At 44.4% G+C, this 17,291-nt stretch overlaps 1 protein-coding gene across 1 annotated transcript in view; it reads left to right on the top strand.

The window, feature by feature from the left end:
- Positions 1–1,926: 1,926 nt before the first annotated feature.
- The window catches only part of PLEKHO2 (pleckstrin homology domain containing O2), a 36,634-nt gene continuing 21,269 nt past the window's right edge, over positions 1,927–17,291 (top strand). The window contains exons 1-3 of the mRNA XM_051980868.1: positions 1,927–2,280; positions 10,236–10,385; positions 16,652–16,768. Coding sequence (XP_051836828.1) covers positions 2,269–2,280; positions 10,236–10,385; positions 16,652–16,768 — 279 coding nt within the window. The 5' untranslated portion in view covers positions 1,927–2,268. The remainder of the gene's footprint in view (positions 2,281–10,235; positions 10,386–16,651; positions 16,769–17,291) is intronic.

Below are 17,291 nucleotides of genomic sequence, written 5' to 3'. Positions count from 1 at the left end.
ATCAATTGGAGAATGGCTGAATAAATTGTGGCATATGGATATTATGGAATATTATTGTTCTGTAAGAAATGACCCAGCAGGATGATTTCAGAAAGACCTGGAGAGACTTACATGAAGTGATGCTGAGTGAAATGAGCAGGACCAGAACATCATTATATATTTCAACAACAATACTATATGATGATCAGTTCTGATGGACGGGGCTCTCTTCAGCAATGAGATGAACCAAATCAATTCCCATAGAGCAGTAATGAATTGAACCAGCTACACTCAGCAAAAAAACTCTGGGAGATGACTATGAACCACTACATAGAATTCCCAATCCATCTATTTCTGTCCACCTGTAATTTTGATTTCCTTCACAGGCTAATAGTACACTATTTCAAAGTCCGATTCTTTTTTGTACAGCAAAATAACTGTTTGGACATGTATACATATATTGTATTTAACTTATACTTTAACATATTTAACATGTATTGGTCAACCTAACATCTGGGGGAAAAGGTGGGGGGAAGGAGGGGAAAAGTTGGAACAAAAGGATTTGCAATTGTCAATGTTGAAAAATTACCCATGCATATATCTTGTAAATAAAAAGCTATAATAAAAAAAAGAAAGAAAAAAAAGAAAATCACATACAGTTACACTTGGCAAAGATCTTAGATTGAATTCTCCGGTGTTTGGGAAGTCCAATTGCTCCCATTTCCAGAATCCTTTTTTTGTAATAATAGCTGCCATTTATATAGATAGCACTTTACAATTTGCAAAAGCACGTTATCTCATCTAATCCTTATAATAGCTCTGGGAGACAAGTGCTATAGGTATTATTACTACCATTTTACAAATGAGAGAACTGAGGTTTGGTTAAATGACTTGTGTTCAAGGTTTCAAAACAGCTAAATGCTAAAAAGCTAGATTGACAAATGCTAAAAACTAGATTAGATTTCTCCTAATTCGAAGTTCAACTCTCTATTACATAGCATTTCATGTGTACCAAGGTAAATTGAAGCCCACGAGAGCAAGAGTCGATCTCTGAAAGACATGAATCAGAGCCTGACCTGCCAAAAGAATTAGGTGTGCTAATCCCCAGCTCTCTGACAGACCTGAGAGGGAGGTGACCAGATTGATGCAACCCATTGCAAAAAGAAGCCGTCCAGGCCCTGCTTTAATTCCTATAGCTTCCTTCAGCCTTCTTCTGCCTCCAACGCTCTCTTCTTTGCTTTCCTTCTCCTGGACCACTACTCTGCTCAGATGGAGGAAGGCAGATAGTGGTACCCACAACCAAAGAGGCGCTACAGGCGGGTCCCAAGACCAGCCAACCAGAAGGAGACAAGCTCGAAGAAAGAGGAGGGGGATAAAGGGCCGGGCTAGAGTCACGTCTCAGGAGGTGATCGGCTGGAGGTTTAAACTCCGGCAGCTTCGACTCCGCCTCTTTCAAATCCTAGCTCCGCCTGGTTCAGCCCAGTCAAGGCGGGCCCGTCCCAGACTTATCTCGCTTATCCTCATCTTTAGTCCCTAGCCATCAGTCTCCAGCCCTTGCCCCTACCACAGCTTGAATTTTGCTTCGGTTCCGGAGCCCTTTCCGCCTCCCCAACCTAGGGTAGAGGTTCTTCTCCAGACAGGTGACTTCAAACTGAGGCCGTGCACCACGGTCTCCCATCCTACACTCCACCCAGTCCCGTATCGGGGACGTGCCCAGAGGAAAGAAAGGGCCCGCCCCACCGCAGGTCCGGCCCCTGCCCCTATTAGGCTCAGGCCCCGGCCCCGGCCCCGGCCCCACAACCCCTCCTGGCCTCTTCGGTCCCGCCTCCGGACCCCGCCCAGGCTCTAGTTCCACCAATACACCAACCCATTCCGACCCCCATCTCGTTCCGCCCTTGTCCGGCCCCTTGCCCCGCCCAGGTTCTGGCCCCACTAACACAACAACTCCTCTCGGTTCCTCTAGTCCTTATCCCCCACTTCCAGGGTCCGGCCCCACCCCAACTCTGACCCTACCAACCCCTCCCGGTCCCCTCACCCCGCCCCCAATCCCGCCCCGACCCCAGAAATCTTTCCCCGCCTCCGGCTCCGCCCCCCGCCGAAGTTTCTTCTTCTGGCGGAGCTGCGGGCGGGACAGACAGAGGGGAGTAGCCGCCGCCCGGCCGGGATGGGGGCGAGCACAACCGCAGGGGACCCGCGGCGGACCGGCTAGTGACACCCAGGGCGGAGCGGCAGGAGCGGGAGCCGCCCGCCCGTTCCCCTCCTCTCCCCAGCCTCCCGCTCGGCCCGGCCATGGAGGAGGAGGTGAGGCTGGCGGCAGGGGGCCCCCCAGAAGGGAAGGAGGGAGGAGAAGGGGCTGTCGAGCTCGGCCTCGGGGGGACGGGCGCGCCTTTGCCGGGCTCCCGGTCGTCGGGCTTCAATCTCAGGCGTCTGGATGGCCTGGACCGGGGTCGTCCTGGACCCCTCCCTCGGCCCTATTCGGGGTTCCTCGGTCTCAGCCGCGTATCTCTCCCGTGGCCGCGAGGGGTGGCGGCGGCGGATACGGGCGCACCGTGCCCCGGGCTCAGCTCAGGGCTGCGGGCACTGAGCAGGGGCGCCGGATCCGCTGACTGGGGCGAGACTGAGGGAGAGTCCAGGGAACAGACCGGGAGGAAGGGCGGGGGCGGGCAGGCAGGCAGGAGGCTAGTGGTTCGGGGATCCCGAGAGACGATGCCTGCGAGGGCGTGAAGGGCTGGCGGCGCTGCTCATCCTCGGAGTAGAGGGAGTGCAGTCTGGCTGGGGGGCTTCTTCTGTGCCCAGACTCTACCTCCAACCCTGGTCTAACTACCCCTCCTTTTTCTGCCTCTTTCCCCAGACCAGGGTTCTGAAGGTGTGACCACCTCCTAAATCAGGAAAGGGGGAAAGCTTCCTGGGGCCCCGAAATTCAACTCTACTTTTGTGGTAGGAGAAACACTCTTTAAGTGTGTTTCTGTGTCTGGCAGAGAAGGGGAGCCTTTCTTTCAAGTTCTAATAGGTTGTTGGGCAAACCTAAACTGCCAGATATAACAGAGATCTGAGCCAATGTAACTATGTATCTCAGTAGATGAAGGAAACCTGCCTGGTATAGAGAGGTTTTGGGAAGGGAAGCTTGCTGACACACACATGCCCCTCCTCGAACTCAGAAATTTCGTTTTTCTACCCAGAAAAGGTCCTTTATGTAGTCCCACCCACCGGACCACATCTGTCCAAGAAACACCGTGAGGGGGAGGGGTTTTGGGGGAAGGAGGACAGAGGCTGTTAATAAGACTGTTGGGTAGCCCGAGTGGCTTTTTTCCCTAGGCTGAGCAGAAGACTGATCTTTACAGCTGCAGATGATGTCTTTGACTTTTGCTATCCCCTTTTTCCCCCTTTCCTATCCTGGGCAGGGTATGAGGAACAGTTTCTCTGTAGGGAAGAGAGCTGAAAGGAAAGTAGAGAGAGGGAGGGTGACAGTGGGAGAGAAGTGTCAGCCCTGATGGCAGGCCATAGCCTTTCCTCATCTTAATCCAGGATTTTCTCCAGCTTTTTGATCAGAGACAGATATAATGTGCAAAGGGTTCTAGAATTTCTCTTACCTAGAAGGGTCATAGTGGCTTGGGTATGTGGAGGAAAGAATTCCTATTATTTAGGTAATTGGAGGTGATACTTCCTTAATCTTTCATTGAGAGGAAATTCTGGAGTCTCAAATTCCAAGGAAAACTGAATCAAGAGTTTAGAGATAGGAGGCTAGAAGTAGGAGGTCTAAGAACTTGACTCCTTTCTCTTGGCCAGGATGACCTGACCCCTTGTGGTCAAGGGAAAATGTGGCCATAATGGTGCCATTATGGTCCTTAGCATTCCCTGAACCCAAGTTCCTAACCCTTGGCTGAAGTGATAGCTGAGTGTACCAAGATCCTGACTGACTTGGGCCAGAAACTTTTCACATACGGTCAACTGGTAATGACCATTTGATCAAAGAATATCTACTGTCTTTCCTTCCTGCTGTCTCAGTGTTATGTTTTTATGGGTAGCAACATGATCAGACACTAGATTGCTATAAGGGAAGTTTTAGTCTCATCTCTGCTGTTCATTCTGTAACTTTGGGTAACATAGTAGACTTCTTAAGTATCTTCTATGTGCTTGGTATTCTGTTGGTGATTTAGTTTACAAAGTCAAAAACTAAACATTCTTTGCCCTTACAGAGCTCAGGTTCCATGAGGGGGATTTTAATAGATAAAAAAATTTAAAATATATGCATGATAATTTCTTGGGAGAGCCCAGCAGCTGGAGTGAATGGGAAAGTCTCATGTGTGTACGTTATAATACTTTTTTTTCCCTTTAGACTTAAGTGTCTTCATCTGTAAAGAAAGATGGTTTATGGAATCATAGCTTTAGAGCTAATCTTAATGGGTCATTTAGTTCAACTCCCTCTTTTTACAGATAATAACACTGAGGCCAAAAAAATTAAGTGACTTCCCCATACTCTTTTAGATCTTTCCAGATTCAATAGTCTTATCTTCTGCTTGGATTCCCAAACACTTCTTGATAAAATTGGGGTAGGATGGCCATTATTGGAACAGGATAATCTGGTTTCCTGCCAATACAACTTTTTAGGTCAGAGCCTCTTTAGAGATAGTTTTGGGAGCCAGTCCCAAAACTATCTCAACCAGAGACTCCAGATCCAACATATTCTCTATTAAAGACAACTAACACTAAAAAAGTGAAAATATAATGTTTATCTTTTCTTCATCCTCCCATCTACCATTTTATTCACTGCCACTGGAATTTTCATCCCTCATCACATTCTCTCCCCCCAATTTGGAAGTCATATTCAATCTTCAATACCTCTTTTTCTTCTTACCTTTTATCTCCTTATATCTTTACCTTATATTACCTTATGTCTATCTTGGTACTAGATCCTAATCATTTCTATCCTAAATTATTTCTCAGCTCTGACTTTTTCCTCCCCAGGCTTGCAACTACAGGCCTAATTTGGGCTTCCATTTCCTCACACCTGGACAATATAGCTTCCTCTTCATCCTGTATAGGGAAGTGAAGAAAACCTCCCCTTAGCATCATTTTGATACTGCCACTCCCTTTCCCAGAAACTCTTGTCTCCTCTCAGTTTCTTCCAAATCAGATTTCAATTCCTGGCCATAGTTTTTTCTAACCCATTGGCGTTATCTGTCTTGTATTCTTTGCTCCAGTCTATCTCGTCTGATTATTCCTGCAGACCTCTTCCCTTTTTGCAGAGGCAGTATTGGGTAGTGGAAAGGACAGGGACCAGATTAGATTGACTGAGTGTCTATCTACCAAGTAGAATTTTGGGCCCATCACTTCATTTCTGTGCTTTCTTTCCATTGCCTGGATGTATAAAAATGAGGAGTTTGGAATATCTTATATTCTATGATCTTTTAGATTTTTCCCAGCTTTAATGTTCTGTGTGCTGATTTACTTGGGAACCTTCTCTGCCCTTTATATGTCCTCATCCTTATGATTGTCAAAGTGTGTCCCTTTCTAGCTTCAGAACTGCTTAGAAGTTACTTCCTACAGGAAATAGTTTCTTTCCTCCCCTTACCCCCTAGCTTTGACTTCAGGCATTCCAGTTGCATCTAGGCTTAGCTTTTGCCATCTCTAATTTACTCAGTATCTTTGTATTACTCATTCATCAGGTTAAAAATTTGTTGTATTTGACTATAGGAATCTCAGTGAATAGGGTGCTCTGTAACCAATTTAAGGCTATCATTCTGGACACTTTTGAGTCTTGTCCATGGCTACCTAGCACTTTTTTGTTTATCAGATTATACAGTTTGGTCATTCTCTCCCCTACTGAAAAACCTCCCCTGTAGTGGTTATGGTGGCATCTTGTCCTTGGCTCTGGGACTCCCCTGGGAAGAAGAGGCGTCCTGATGCTGAGTGGTCTTGGGATATAGCAGAAGGTACCTAAAATGTACCCATGGAGACCTGATGATTGGGAGGAGGGACGGGGAAGGGAAAAACAAAAAAGGCCATGGTCAGCCGGTCAGTGAGTGAGAGGAGAGGCAGCCGCGAAACTAGGCTGAGAAGGACAAAGCCTCCACTGTGGCAGTGGTTTGCTTCGCCAAGGAAAGGGGATGGCTTATTAAAACTTCCGGGTGCATTGCCAATCCCCTGACCTCATGGAGTAGGGGGGAGGGTGGCTCAGAGTCTGAGGAGGAGGTGGAAAAGGGAGGAGGCAGGTGGAATGGAGTGACAGCAGGAACAGAGTATATCTAAACTTAGCCATCTGCAAAGGGGGGGACCATGTGTGATGTGTGGGGATGATGATGAGGTGCGATAATAAAAGACATGTCATGCTGTTAACTATGCCTATCCTTTACTCATTCTACCCTTCTAAATCTGTGGCAGAACATGAAGAGTTGTGGCTTGAGTCTAAGTTTAAGAGCATGGCTCTTGGACAAATCGCTTCCTGGGCCTCAGTTTCCCAATTTCTTCAGAATGAGAGGGATGGATGAGATGTTCTCTAAGATCCCTTCAACTTCTAAATTCTACAGTCTTACATGTCCTTCCAGCCCTAGCTTAAGGAGCTGGTGGCCACCTCTGTACTCTTCTGGTCTGAATGCCACATTTTACACATGAAGAAACTGAGGTCCAGAAAGCTGAAGTTACTCAGCAAAGTAATTGCATTCGAGGATGCAGCAGAGGCACAATTAAAATTCAGACTTTCTTACTTCAAATCCTGCAGCTTCTTTCCATGGCACAACAGAATGATTTGATCCACATTTATGCACTTTTCAGGATTAACACTGTGTACTAACCACCTTATTATAGGCTTTCCAGTAGCCCCTCACTCCAGTCTTGATCATCTCTAATTTATCTAGTATAAGTGGTATGTTGGAATCTTCTCATACAGGTTTTGAGGATTGAGAAATTTTTGCTGTGAGTTCCTCAGAAATTAGTCAAGACTGCAAATCAGGAATTGATTTATTCTGTTGATTGTCTAGAAAGGAATGGAAAAATTTTAATACTGAAGATTAAATTAAAAGGATGTCTTGTACACATCCCCCTCCAAAAAAATCTGGTTAAGAGCATGGCTCTTGGACAAATCGCTTCCTGGGCCTCAGTTTCCCAGTTTCTTCATAATGAGAGGGCTGGATGAGATGTTCTCTAAGATCCCTTCAACTTCTAAATTCTACAGTCTTACATGTCCTTCCAGGCCTAGCACACATCCTATTTTTATCAGCACACATCTTACCTGATACTTATGTATTATTTGTTCATCTCGTTTGCCTAGCATTTGAGGGGGAAACGGAAAGACAATATAGATATATATATATAGAATGGTTCCCTGCCTTCAAGGTGTTTATAATCTACTTAGAAGACAAGTCAGGAGCCAAATATCTTTTTGAAGCTTCATATGCTAAAATATAAAATGAACAGTATGAAAAAGTAAATTCAGTAAAGTGTCCAGGAGAGAGAAATCCCTGTGAGCTGGAGTGGTTAAGGTAGGATCCTGAATTTGGAGCTGAAAAAGATTTTAAGAGATCATTTAGACTATTCTTCATTTACAAATGAGGAAAATTGAGATCTAAAGAAGTAAATATTCTGGCCAGATTGTAGATAGTAAGTTTTGGATATCCATTTGAACCCATGTGCACTAACTCCAGATCCAGTGCTCTTTCCAAGGTTTAATGGAAAATGTAGGACCAAAGCTTAGGGAGAAAAGAGACACTCTCCATGAAGTCTTCCCTGACCCTATTTGAATTCTTGCTGTAAATTCTTTTAGCATCTAGTCTGTACCAAACAGTCTAGCATCATATTTATCCTGTCTTGTGTAGCAAGGTAATTGTATCCCAAATATGAATCATATCCCTAGGATTGCTTCCTATGGTACATAGTGTGAGCTGTCTGTGCCCTCTCATTTCTGTGCTTTCTAAAGCTTCTTGAGAAGGGCCAGTGCATTGTAATACATTTGCGTCACCTACAGCTAGACATTCAGTAGCTGTTAGAAGTTGAGCTTGCTCATATCACGCTCATTGCCATCCTATCCCTAAGTATTCTGATTCCACTAGTATTTCAGGAAGATTGGACCTGAAGACAGAGCATCAGACACTCAGAGAAGAGCAAGGCAGTACAAAAATACAGTTTTAAATTTTTGCTTGCCTCTTTTCTAGATGTGGGCAGTGGAGGAGGGCCTGGATTTCTTCTCGTTCTTGGGTTTGTACACTGGGATTATATCTTATTCCTGTAAAAATGGCATCTATCTGGTAGTTACACTGCCAGATAAGTCCCTGGAGAAGTAGTCTGAACTCATTGTCCTGATGTTCTGTCAAACCTTCAGTGGAACCATGATCTTAATGTGGAGGTTATTGCCTATGGTCCAGAGTGCACACATTCCGTGCTTTCTCACTTTGTGTTATTCTTGGTCCATTGGGGGTTCAGTTAATGAGTTGGAGTCCATCTTTTCAGTCAACAATCATCATCAAGCATTTATTCAATGTTTACTGTTGTGTAATTGTGTTAAGTACAGAACACACACACACACACACACACACACACACACACACACACAGAGGAATCTGTCCCTGTCCTCAAAGAACTTACGTTCCATGTGGGTACCAGTGCAATATTTTGCATAATTGGCTCATTTCCTTTTCCCAATCAAACTTCTCTTGGAGGAGATCAGCTCATATCCCAGTAGTCTGAATGGTGTCTTGGTTACCTATATTCCAAAATTTCTAGAGGGAAATCTGAGTGTCACACTGTTTATTTGATAAAGAATTGGGATCAGGTCCCAATTTTTCTAGACTTCCAGGCTGGGACTACACTCTGTGTACTGAAATAGGGACTATCTAGTATTTGAATTAGTGGGACATAGGATGGAGATGGGGAGATAGACTAGACTAGGATGTTTTCCCATTTCTTTCCAGAAGGGCTTGAAAGCAAGAGAACTTGCTTAAGAGGTCTGTGCTTTTGAATGGATTCTGATTTCTTCATTCCTTCAAGTGCAAAGAAAGTATAATGTAGAGAAAAGAATATTGAACACAGAGTCAGAAGGGCACGTCCCTCTCTGAGTCCTTATGACTTCCCAACCATGTGACTATGGGCGAGTTACTTAACCTGAATTTCTTCCTATATAAAATGTGAATATACTAAATACTAAAAATAAAACAACAACAACAACAACAACAAACCCAAACAAACTAAAAATATGACCTATCTCATAGGATTATGTGAGTAAAAGTGCTTAGTTGGGCATTATTCAAGTAATTTGTTTCTTTCATTTGAATCACTGGGATTGTTCTATTCCAGAAATCAGGTAGCTGTACTTGGAGTGGGGTGATAACTAGCCTCTACTACTGTCCTTCATGTTGTATGTTCTGCCCAAGGGGCATGGTGCCAGTTAGAGTTTGGATTGGTGAAACTGAGAACCCTAAAAGGATCTCTTGCTTTCCTGGAAGAGGTCAAGAAGGAGTGAGGGTGGAGGAACTTCAGAAGTTTTGTTTATAAAGTTCAGCTCAATAAGACGACAGGCTCCAAGTGAGAGAAGTGACCTTGGCAGAAAGTCCTGAGAGAGCCCTATAGTCTGAGATTATTTGGGGATTCACAAACGCCAGAAGTGAAAGTCCAGGAGGTATGGGGTATGTGAAGAGTCTTTCTGCAGTGTAAAGGGAAGATTCTTCCTGATGGATGGCAAAGCTCTGCTTTGCTATAAACAGGGTGCCTCTGTGAACATTTCGGGAGACAAAATAAATTTGCATATGTGTGTTCTTCCAAAGGCAGCTTTTCTGGCTGTTTCCATAGGGCCAGAAGAGATGAACTCACCCATGAAGAGGAGGAGGAGGAGGAGTGGTACAGCCACTTTTACTTTTGATTGGACCTTTTTTTTAAGTTTTATGTAAATAATAAAATGTCCCAAATTAGTAAATGCTAATTTTCATCTAGCATCCTCCGGATTTTGACACCTCCCCTCTTCCCCACATAAACTCACACTGGGTATACTCAATCATGCAAACTTGAGAGAGTCTAAGTTGTCAGCTAAGATGGGTGTAAAATTTAAAATCCTGAAATGCCGAATAGGAACCACTGAGAGAAAGTCTCCAATGTAAAAATGGTTGTCACCCCAATTTTAGCAGATTAACATGTTATATCTTTAACAATGTCTTACAGTGACCGTCTTCCATCACCACTGAGAGCCAGAGGTTGGGGGTTAAGGGAAGTTCCTTCCCAACTTGGCTCTGGAATCTGTTCCTCATGTGGTGTGTCCATTGCTATCATTTCAGGGCACGAAGGAGGGTGGCGAGAAACTTCGGGGTGCCCAGATGGCAGATAAGGCCGGATGGATCAAGAAGAGTAGTGGGGGCCTCCTGGGACTTTGGAAAGATCGATATCTCCTGCTCTGCAAGGCACAGCTTCTAGTCTACGAGAACGAGGTAAGGAACCCAGCCAGTTCAATCAAGTTGTAACTGTAATACTTGGGGATTGGAAGAGCAGACTGGGGAGGGTCAGGGGGGAGTGGCAGGTTGGAGGATGTGATAGACAGAAGTTGGGAGAGTTATCCATCCTAAAAACATGGAAGAAATAGGAAGGCAGATTCTAATGAATCAGAATCGTATGGCACAGTGGATAGAAGGCTGAAATTGGAGTCAGAAAGACCTGAGTGAGTTCCCATCCCTCCTCATACTTATTAGCTGTGTGGTCCTGAGACAAGGCACTCTACTTTGCTTAACCTCAACTTCCTCATCTGTAAAATGGGGATAATAACTGTGCCTACCTCACAGGGCTGTTATGAGGAATAAAAGAGATTATATCTACAAAGTACTTTATAAGTCTTAAAATGTTGATAGAAATCCTATTGTTAGTTCTGGGTTTAGCTCTGCCTTTAACATACAGGGTGACCTTAGATAGATCACTTACTTCCTTTGGATTTTGTGGTTTTTTAATCTTCAAAGTGAGGGTAATGATACCTCCATTCCAGAGTTATTTTGAGTAACAAGTGAGATAACAGATAGGAAATGTACTTTATAAGTACAGGATAGTATCATTATCATTAGCATCCTCATTCTTTTTATTTTTAATAAAAATAATTATCATGATCATCATCACAGTGGTCTTAGTGATAAACCGAGGTGGAGTTCAGCCAAATGAACATGGCTGGAGCTGTTTCTGAACCCCACCCTGGAACAGCCATTCAGTCATATTGTTTTCATTCCCACCACTTCCTAAAGAGCTCTTGTTATGTCTCAGCCTTCTGTTTCCTGTATAATCTCGGACACTTTATCTATTCTGCTGTTGGCTTAGCAACATGCTGCCATGTGGGCATGATGAGCCTGAAGGAGGATGCTTGGACCGGATCAGTTTCCTAAGGCTGGACAGTATATCTTTCCCTGATGCTTAGAGAGGAGGTTAGAGAAGTGTGGACATTTTTCTATTGATTCAGATCATCAGACTGAATTGGCAGGACACTGATATCAGGGTGGAAGGGGCTGGAACCATGGTGAAGAGAGGAATGGGCATTACTGACACATGTGTAAAGTGGGCACATCTATCTCATTATCTCATTGATCAAGCATTCTCTGGGAATGAATGGTTACATATAATTGAACTTCTCATATTAAATTAAATTCAGTGAGCATTATTAATTAATATGAAAGTGAATAAGATATAGTCCCTGATAATAAAGAGCTTGGAATCTACTTAGATGAGAAGGTCACTAGTAACTATAATTTAAGATAGAATGTGAAAAGGGCCTAGGAGAGAGAGAGACAGTATAATGAGGAATCTCAGGAGGTAGGGATTATTTACTGCTGGGAAGATCAGAGAAGGCTGAAAGTAAGTTTTTTTCTTAAACTGAAAATTGAAAAATATTTTGTTCTAATAATTTTGAATGAAGTCTTTATAAAATATGTCATAGTCTGCTTTATTAAATCGAGAAACAGAATTTAACCTTTTCTTGATGACTCAGGGTCATCTTTACAAACATCCATTATTGTAGTGAATAGTAATACACTTCTGTGCGTTTTTAGTTTTTCTGTTTCTCTCTTCAGTGTGTCCAGGCTGTCAGCTGTCACCTCTACTGTTAATGCATCTGCCTCTAATAGCACCAGCTTTTGCCCCCCTTTCCTTTGCTGCTTGTAATCTATGATTTAAGAAACTAGATCACTGAATTTTTTAGACTTGTTGGTTAAGGAAGAGTCAATAAAACTCTCTGGGAGGTTCTAAGGAGTCAAGCTTCTTTCAAGGGCTAAAGGACTGAGAGGATCTCTGAATACAGAAGGTGTTACCGTACATGGTTGAGGGGTGAAATTAAATGAATGTTATCAGAGAATAGCTGGCTTGAGGAGCAAAGGAAGCAGGGGGACCTCCCACTTCTAAAGTGCAAGTTCACAAATGTGTCACAGAAAAAAAAATCGAGAAGCACGAATTTAGATTCTTCTCAAAAGGTGCTGCCTTCTGCAGGGCATCTGGTCCTTCCCTACCTGAGTCCAGCCCAGGGGTTGTAGTGCTGGGGAACGGGAGCGGGTGAGAATGCAGACACCCTCCAGATGTAAGAGGCAGCGTTGCTGCTGCCGCCATTGCCAAATTTGGATGTGCCTGAGCTGGAAACGTGGACGTGTGGTGGTATTTTTATAAGAAATGCTCTTGTCACAGCTCAGCTCTCCAGTTGCTGTGAGGATGAGTGACAGCCCAGCAGCTGTGGGGCTGTCAGACTCTGTCAGGCATGTCTTTGGCCACATCTGGTGGGAGCCTGGAGAATGGAGACAGCTTCACTTACCTATTGCTTCATCCCGGGCTGATTTACGGGGAAGAGAGAAAAATTCAGTTAAGCGAAAAGGATCACTATTTGAAACCCAAAACACAATTTCAAGAATTTAACCTTCTGAGGAAGGGGGGTAGTGAGGGGTTTGACTGTGGAGCAGGAATTATGAAATATCTCTTAGCTCACTTCTAACCCCTCCCCCCCCTTTTTTTTTTGAGACAAGGAACAGGGATCCTTAAGAATGCTTCTGGCTCTCTCTTGCTGACAGGGAAGTTGATATTCCAAAGATGCTTCTCCCAATGCTTTGGATTTGTTGTTTGAGGGGGTAGTTTTTTGAGCTGTAGAAGGTCAGGAATGATTCAGCAATTTGAGCTGAGATGAAGCTCAGAGTGCCCAGAAATTCTCCCCCAGCCGGGGTGGGTATGAGCAGGCAGCTGGTAGCTAGCTGGCCATTCAGGAATAGCATCTCTTGGCAATGGCATCGGCAGAGGGCCGGCCTTACTCCCCCCAGCCCCCAGGCGCAGTTATCATTCTCCAGGATGTGTGTCTTGGGGAGGGGGAGGAGGGGAGGGGGATTCGGTGTTTGTATTTGTGCAGCTGGGAGGTTGCCTCTGCCGTCCAGTAAAAGCTTCCCTTAGAAACTGCTTTGTAGCTGGCTCTTTTCTCAACCAGGATCAGCTTCATCAGAGTCCGTAAGGAAGCCCCTCGGATGCTAATTCAGTCAGTCCATCCTCACGTGTGACAGTGTTGAAAAGGAAAGGCCGGGGCTAGAAGTGGGGCGCCTCAGGTTGGACTGCTGGTTGTGACACCTCCTGGGCAAATCCCATTACCTCTGAGCCTCAGCTTCTTCATCTGGGAAATGGGAATAATAACACTTGTGCAGACAGAAACCACCTCTTTATATTTGAACCGTCTGCTTGATAGCCAGGCTGTGAAAAAAGGGCTTTGTAATCAGTAATGTGCTGGTTTTCTATAACTGTCAAATAAGAAGGGCGTCCTTGCAGCAGGGGGGGGGCTCACTGGTGGGGTCCAGCAAGGCTTTCCAGAGTTGGGGCCGGGGGACGTGCGCTAGGTCTTGAAGACTAGGACAGGCTAGAGTGGAGCCAGGCAGGGAGCTGCCCGTACGGAGCCTGAGTTTGGAGGGGACGGGATGCAGGACAGGGGCGGTGCAGGTTCCCAGGCCTTCAGCACCTTGCCATGACAGCTTTTTGTGTCAACAAAACAGCTCAGATAAACACCTGTACATAGGAATTATCAAGAGCTATCAGTGCATCTGCTCAGCTGGGTCTCACAGGTGACAACTGCCTGTGAAATCCTTAGCTCGGGTCAGTGGGACCCAGACCCTGCCAGAGCCTCTGCTGTTTGCTGCAGGCTCTCCGTGGTACCCAGGCTGGGCTGCTGCCTCTTTTAGGGTGCCGGGGTTACTGGAGGATTCAGCCCCAGGCTCAGTGTGTTCCAGGCCAGGCCAGATCCGCTTCTGCTACTTCAGAACTCCCTGAGGGAAGAGAAAACCACACCCAGGAAGAACGCTTTAACTTAGTCACACCCAGGGGATAAGCCAATTAACTGGGGGTGGGGAGTCGGGGAGAAAGGAGGTTGAATTTGCTGCCTCTCCCGAGCCCCATCGGAGTCTTGGGTGGGTTTGGGGTGGGGGGAGAGCGCAGTGAGAATCCCCTGAAGAGCTTGAGGGGGCTGCAGGTGAAGGGGGGGATGGGCTCCGTGGCTGTCGGAGGTTCGTTTAATCACAGAGAATGCTGGAAGATGTGTGGCCACTAAAGGCCGAGCTTCCTGGGGTGACGCTTTCTAGGGGGACTGTCCCACAGGCTTCAGCCCAGAACTGATGGGCTTGGCCTTTACCCTCATGACCAAGAGACCCAAGGATGGCATAGCCCAAGGGGGATTTCTTTTGATTAATTGATTGAGTAGAAGCTTCTTGCGAGTAGAAGAAAATATTTCAGAACTTACTGTCTTTGTCTTCCTTTGTGCCTAGAACAGTGCCCGAGACATACTTGGCACTTGATAAATGCTTGTTATTAGCTGATTGGTCAGTGGAGCCACAGACCAATTATGTGGTTTTGTATGGGCCTTAGTTTACTGTAAAGTGAGGTAGTAGAACCATATAAGGGCTTCTTATCTTTCTTTGTGTCATTGACCCCTTTGGCCATCAGGTGATGTCTACGGACCTGTTCTCAAAACAGTCTTTAATACAAGTAGAAAATTACAAAGCAAACCAATTATGTTGAATAAAGTCACAATTTTTCCCCCCATCCAAGTCCATAGACACCCAGAAATCTGTCCAAGAACCCATGGACTTCATGATGTCCCAAAGTCCTGCATTTATTCTTAGGAATTATTCCACCTTTTCAGCAGCTTCTGTAGTCTAAGAACAGGGTCAGTGATCAAGCTCTCCATGCCATTTCATGGTATCCAGTCTGGCCCCAGAACCACCAAGTAGGTTAGTAGAAAGGCTTACTAACCACTAGCTAGTCCATGTCTTCCCCACCCCCCCCCTTTTTTTTTTTTTTGCTTATGCAGTTCTGTTGTAGGAACTAGAACCTCTTACCAAGTCTTCAATGCCTAACTTAAAGGTATGAGAAAGCTCACTGGATTTAGAAGCAGAAGAACTGAGTTTGAATCCCAATTCTGCCACTAATTGCATTAGTGACCCTGAGCAAAGCCCTTTACAACTTTCCTTGTCTCAATTTCCTCATCTGTAAAATAAGTAAAAGAGGATCCATTGGTTGAATTGCAGACTAGGACTGACATTTTAAGGACTGGATATAAAACTATAAATCTCTTGTTTACATCATGCTTTTAAAGTATATAATAAGTTTGACATATATATTTAAAAAAATGTTTTCATATGAAGTTCTTCCTTTTTTCTCATCTTCTATTATTCTCCCATTTGAGAAAGCAAGAAAAACAAAATCCTCTCTTACAAACATGTATAATCAAACAAAACAAATTTGACCATGTCTTCCCCTAAAAAAAAAAAAATTGTAAATCTGTCGTGTGAGACTATCATTTCTGTGTTTGGAGGTGAACAGTCTTTTTTGTCCACATGTAACTTTCAAAGCTGTCCTTGTTTGTTTTCATTTTATTCTCTCCTCCCTCCCTCTCTCCCTCCCTCCCTCCCTCTCTTCCTTCCTTCCTTCCTTCCTTCCTTCCTTCCTTCCTTCCTTCCTTCCTTCCTTCCTTCCTTCCTTCCTTCCTTCCTTCCTTCCTTCCTTCCTTCCTTCCTTTCTTCCTTCCTTCCTTCTTTATTATAGGACTCTACCTATTGTTACCATTCTTCCTTTTTTTTTTTTTCCTATATATCCTCTCTCCCACCTATGCAGTAAGGCTTTTGAAGGCAACACCCTTTTATGCTGAATTGTGCCTCAATGATGTACCTTGTTATTTAGAACTCCCACTGTAAATGTTTATTTTCTCATTGGACCTTCTGTAGCCATTCTCCCTGCCCAGAGCTCTTTCACAAATCAAGAATCTGCAACTCAGGGAAAGCTGTGTTCACCATCGATGGTGAACATCCCTAAGAAGTTTCCATTTGTAGTTATAGCTGCTCCATAATATCTCATCAATATCAGGTATTTTTTGATGCTGGTATTTTGATATAGGTATTTTTTTGATATAGGGATATACTCAGCCAGGTTTGAAAATTGGACCCCCTTTTTTTTTTGTAGTTATCCAAGAGATTTTCAACAATAAATACTTGATGTAAAATTTGTTCAATTATTAAAAAGTAATATTTTAAAATTTCCTTTGTGTACTAGTGTTTCTTCTTACAGGTAACACTGTAGGGGAGACTGCTGGCCTTCCTAAATTCCAGCCCTGAATGTGTGTGTTGTGTGTGTGTGTAAGTGCTCGAGCAGGGTTGGAACTAAGATGGAATTTCATCCTCTAATTAATCTAGTGATCACCTTTCTTTCTTCTCCCCAGGATGAGCAGAACTGCATAGAGACCGTAGAACTGGGCAGCTATGAGAAGTGCCAAGACTATCGAGCTTTCTTAAAGAAGAAGCATAGGTTTATTTTGCTTCGATCTCCTGGGAACAAGGTAAGGAAATATCTCCTTTGCCCCCTTCCTTCTCTCTGCACCTCCTCCCCTAAGTCCTTATAATTTTGTTTTTTGTTGGCCAGTATTCAATCATCCATTACTATTGCACACTCTGAGGGAGGAATCCCCTTTGTCAGTCCAAGTTGGCACCTCCTCTCCAGTTCAGAGAGTTTGGCTGAGGAAAGATTGTGTGCTCACCTGGGGTCACAGGTGATTGAGAGTCACTGTTTTTTTTTTTTTTTTTTTTTTGGCTGAAGCAATTGGGGTTAAGTGACTTGCCCAGGGTCACACAGCTAGGACGTGTTAAGTGTCTGAGACCAGATTTGAACTCAGATCTTCCTGACTTCAGGGCTGGTGCTCTATCCACTGCACCTCCTAGCTGCCCCCAGGAGATTCCTTTTGGAAAATTATATTATTATTATTTATTATATTATCATTAACAATTCAGTATTTATAACAACACTACAATACTTAGTACTTTAAAGTGTGCGTCATTTCAGGTGACCCTCCTGAGGACCCTTCA

Source organism: Antechinus flavipes, chromosome 2 (genome assembly GCF_016432865.1).
Source record: "Antechinus flavipes isolate AdamAnt ecotype Samford, QLD, Australia chromosome 2, AdamAnt_v2, whole genome shotgun sequence".
Lineage (NCBI taxonomy): Eukaryota > Metazoa > Chordata > Mammalia > Dasyuromorphia > Dasyuridae > Antechinus > Antechinus flavipes.
The sequence above is the reverse complement of the archived record's forward strand: the minus strand, read 5'-3'. Positions and strand labels throughout refer to the sequence as shown.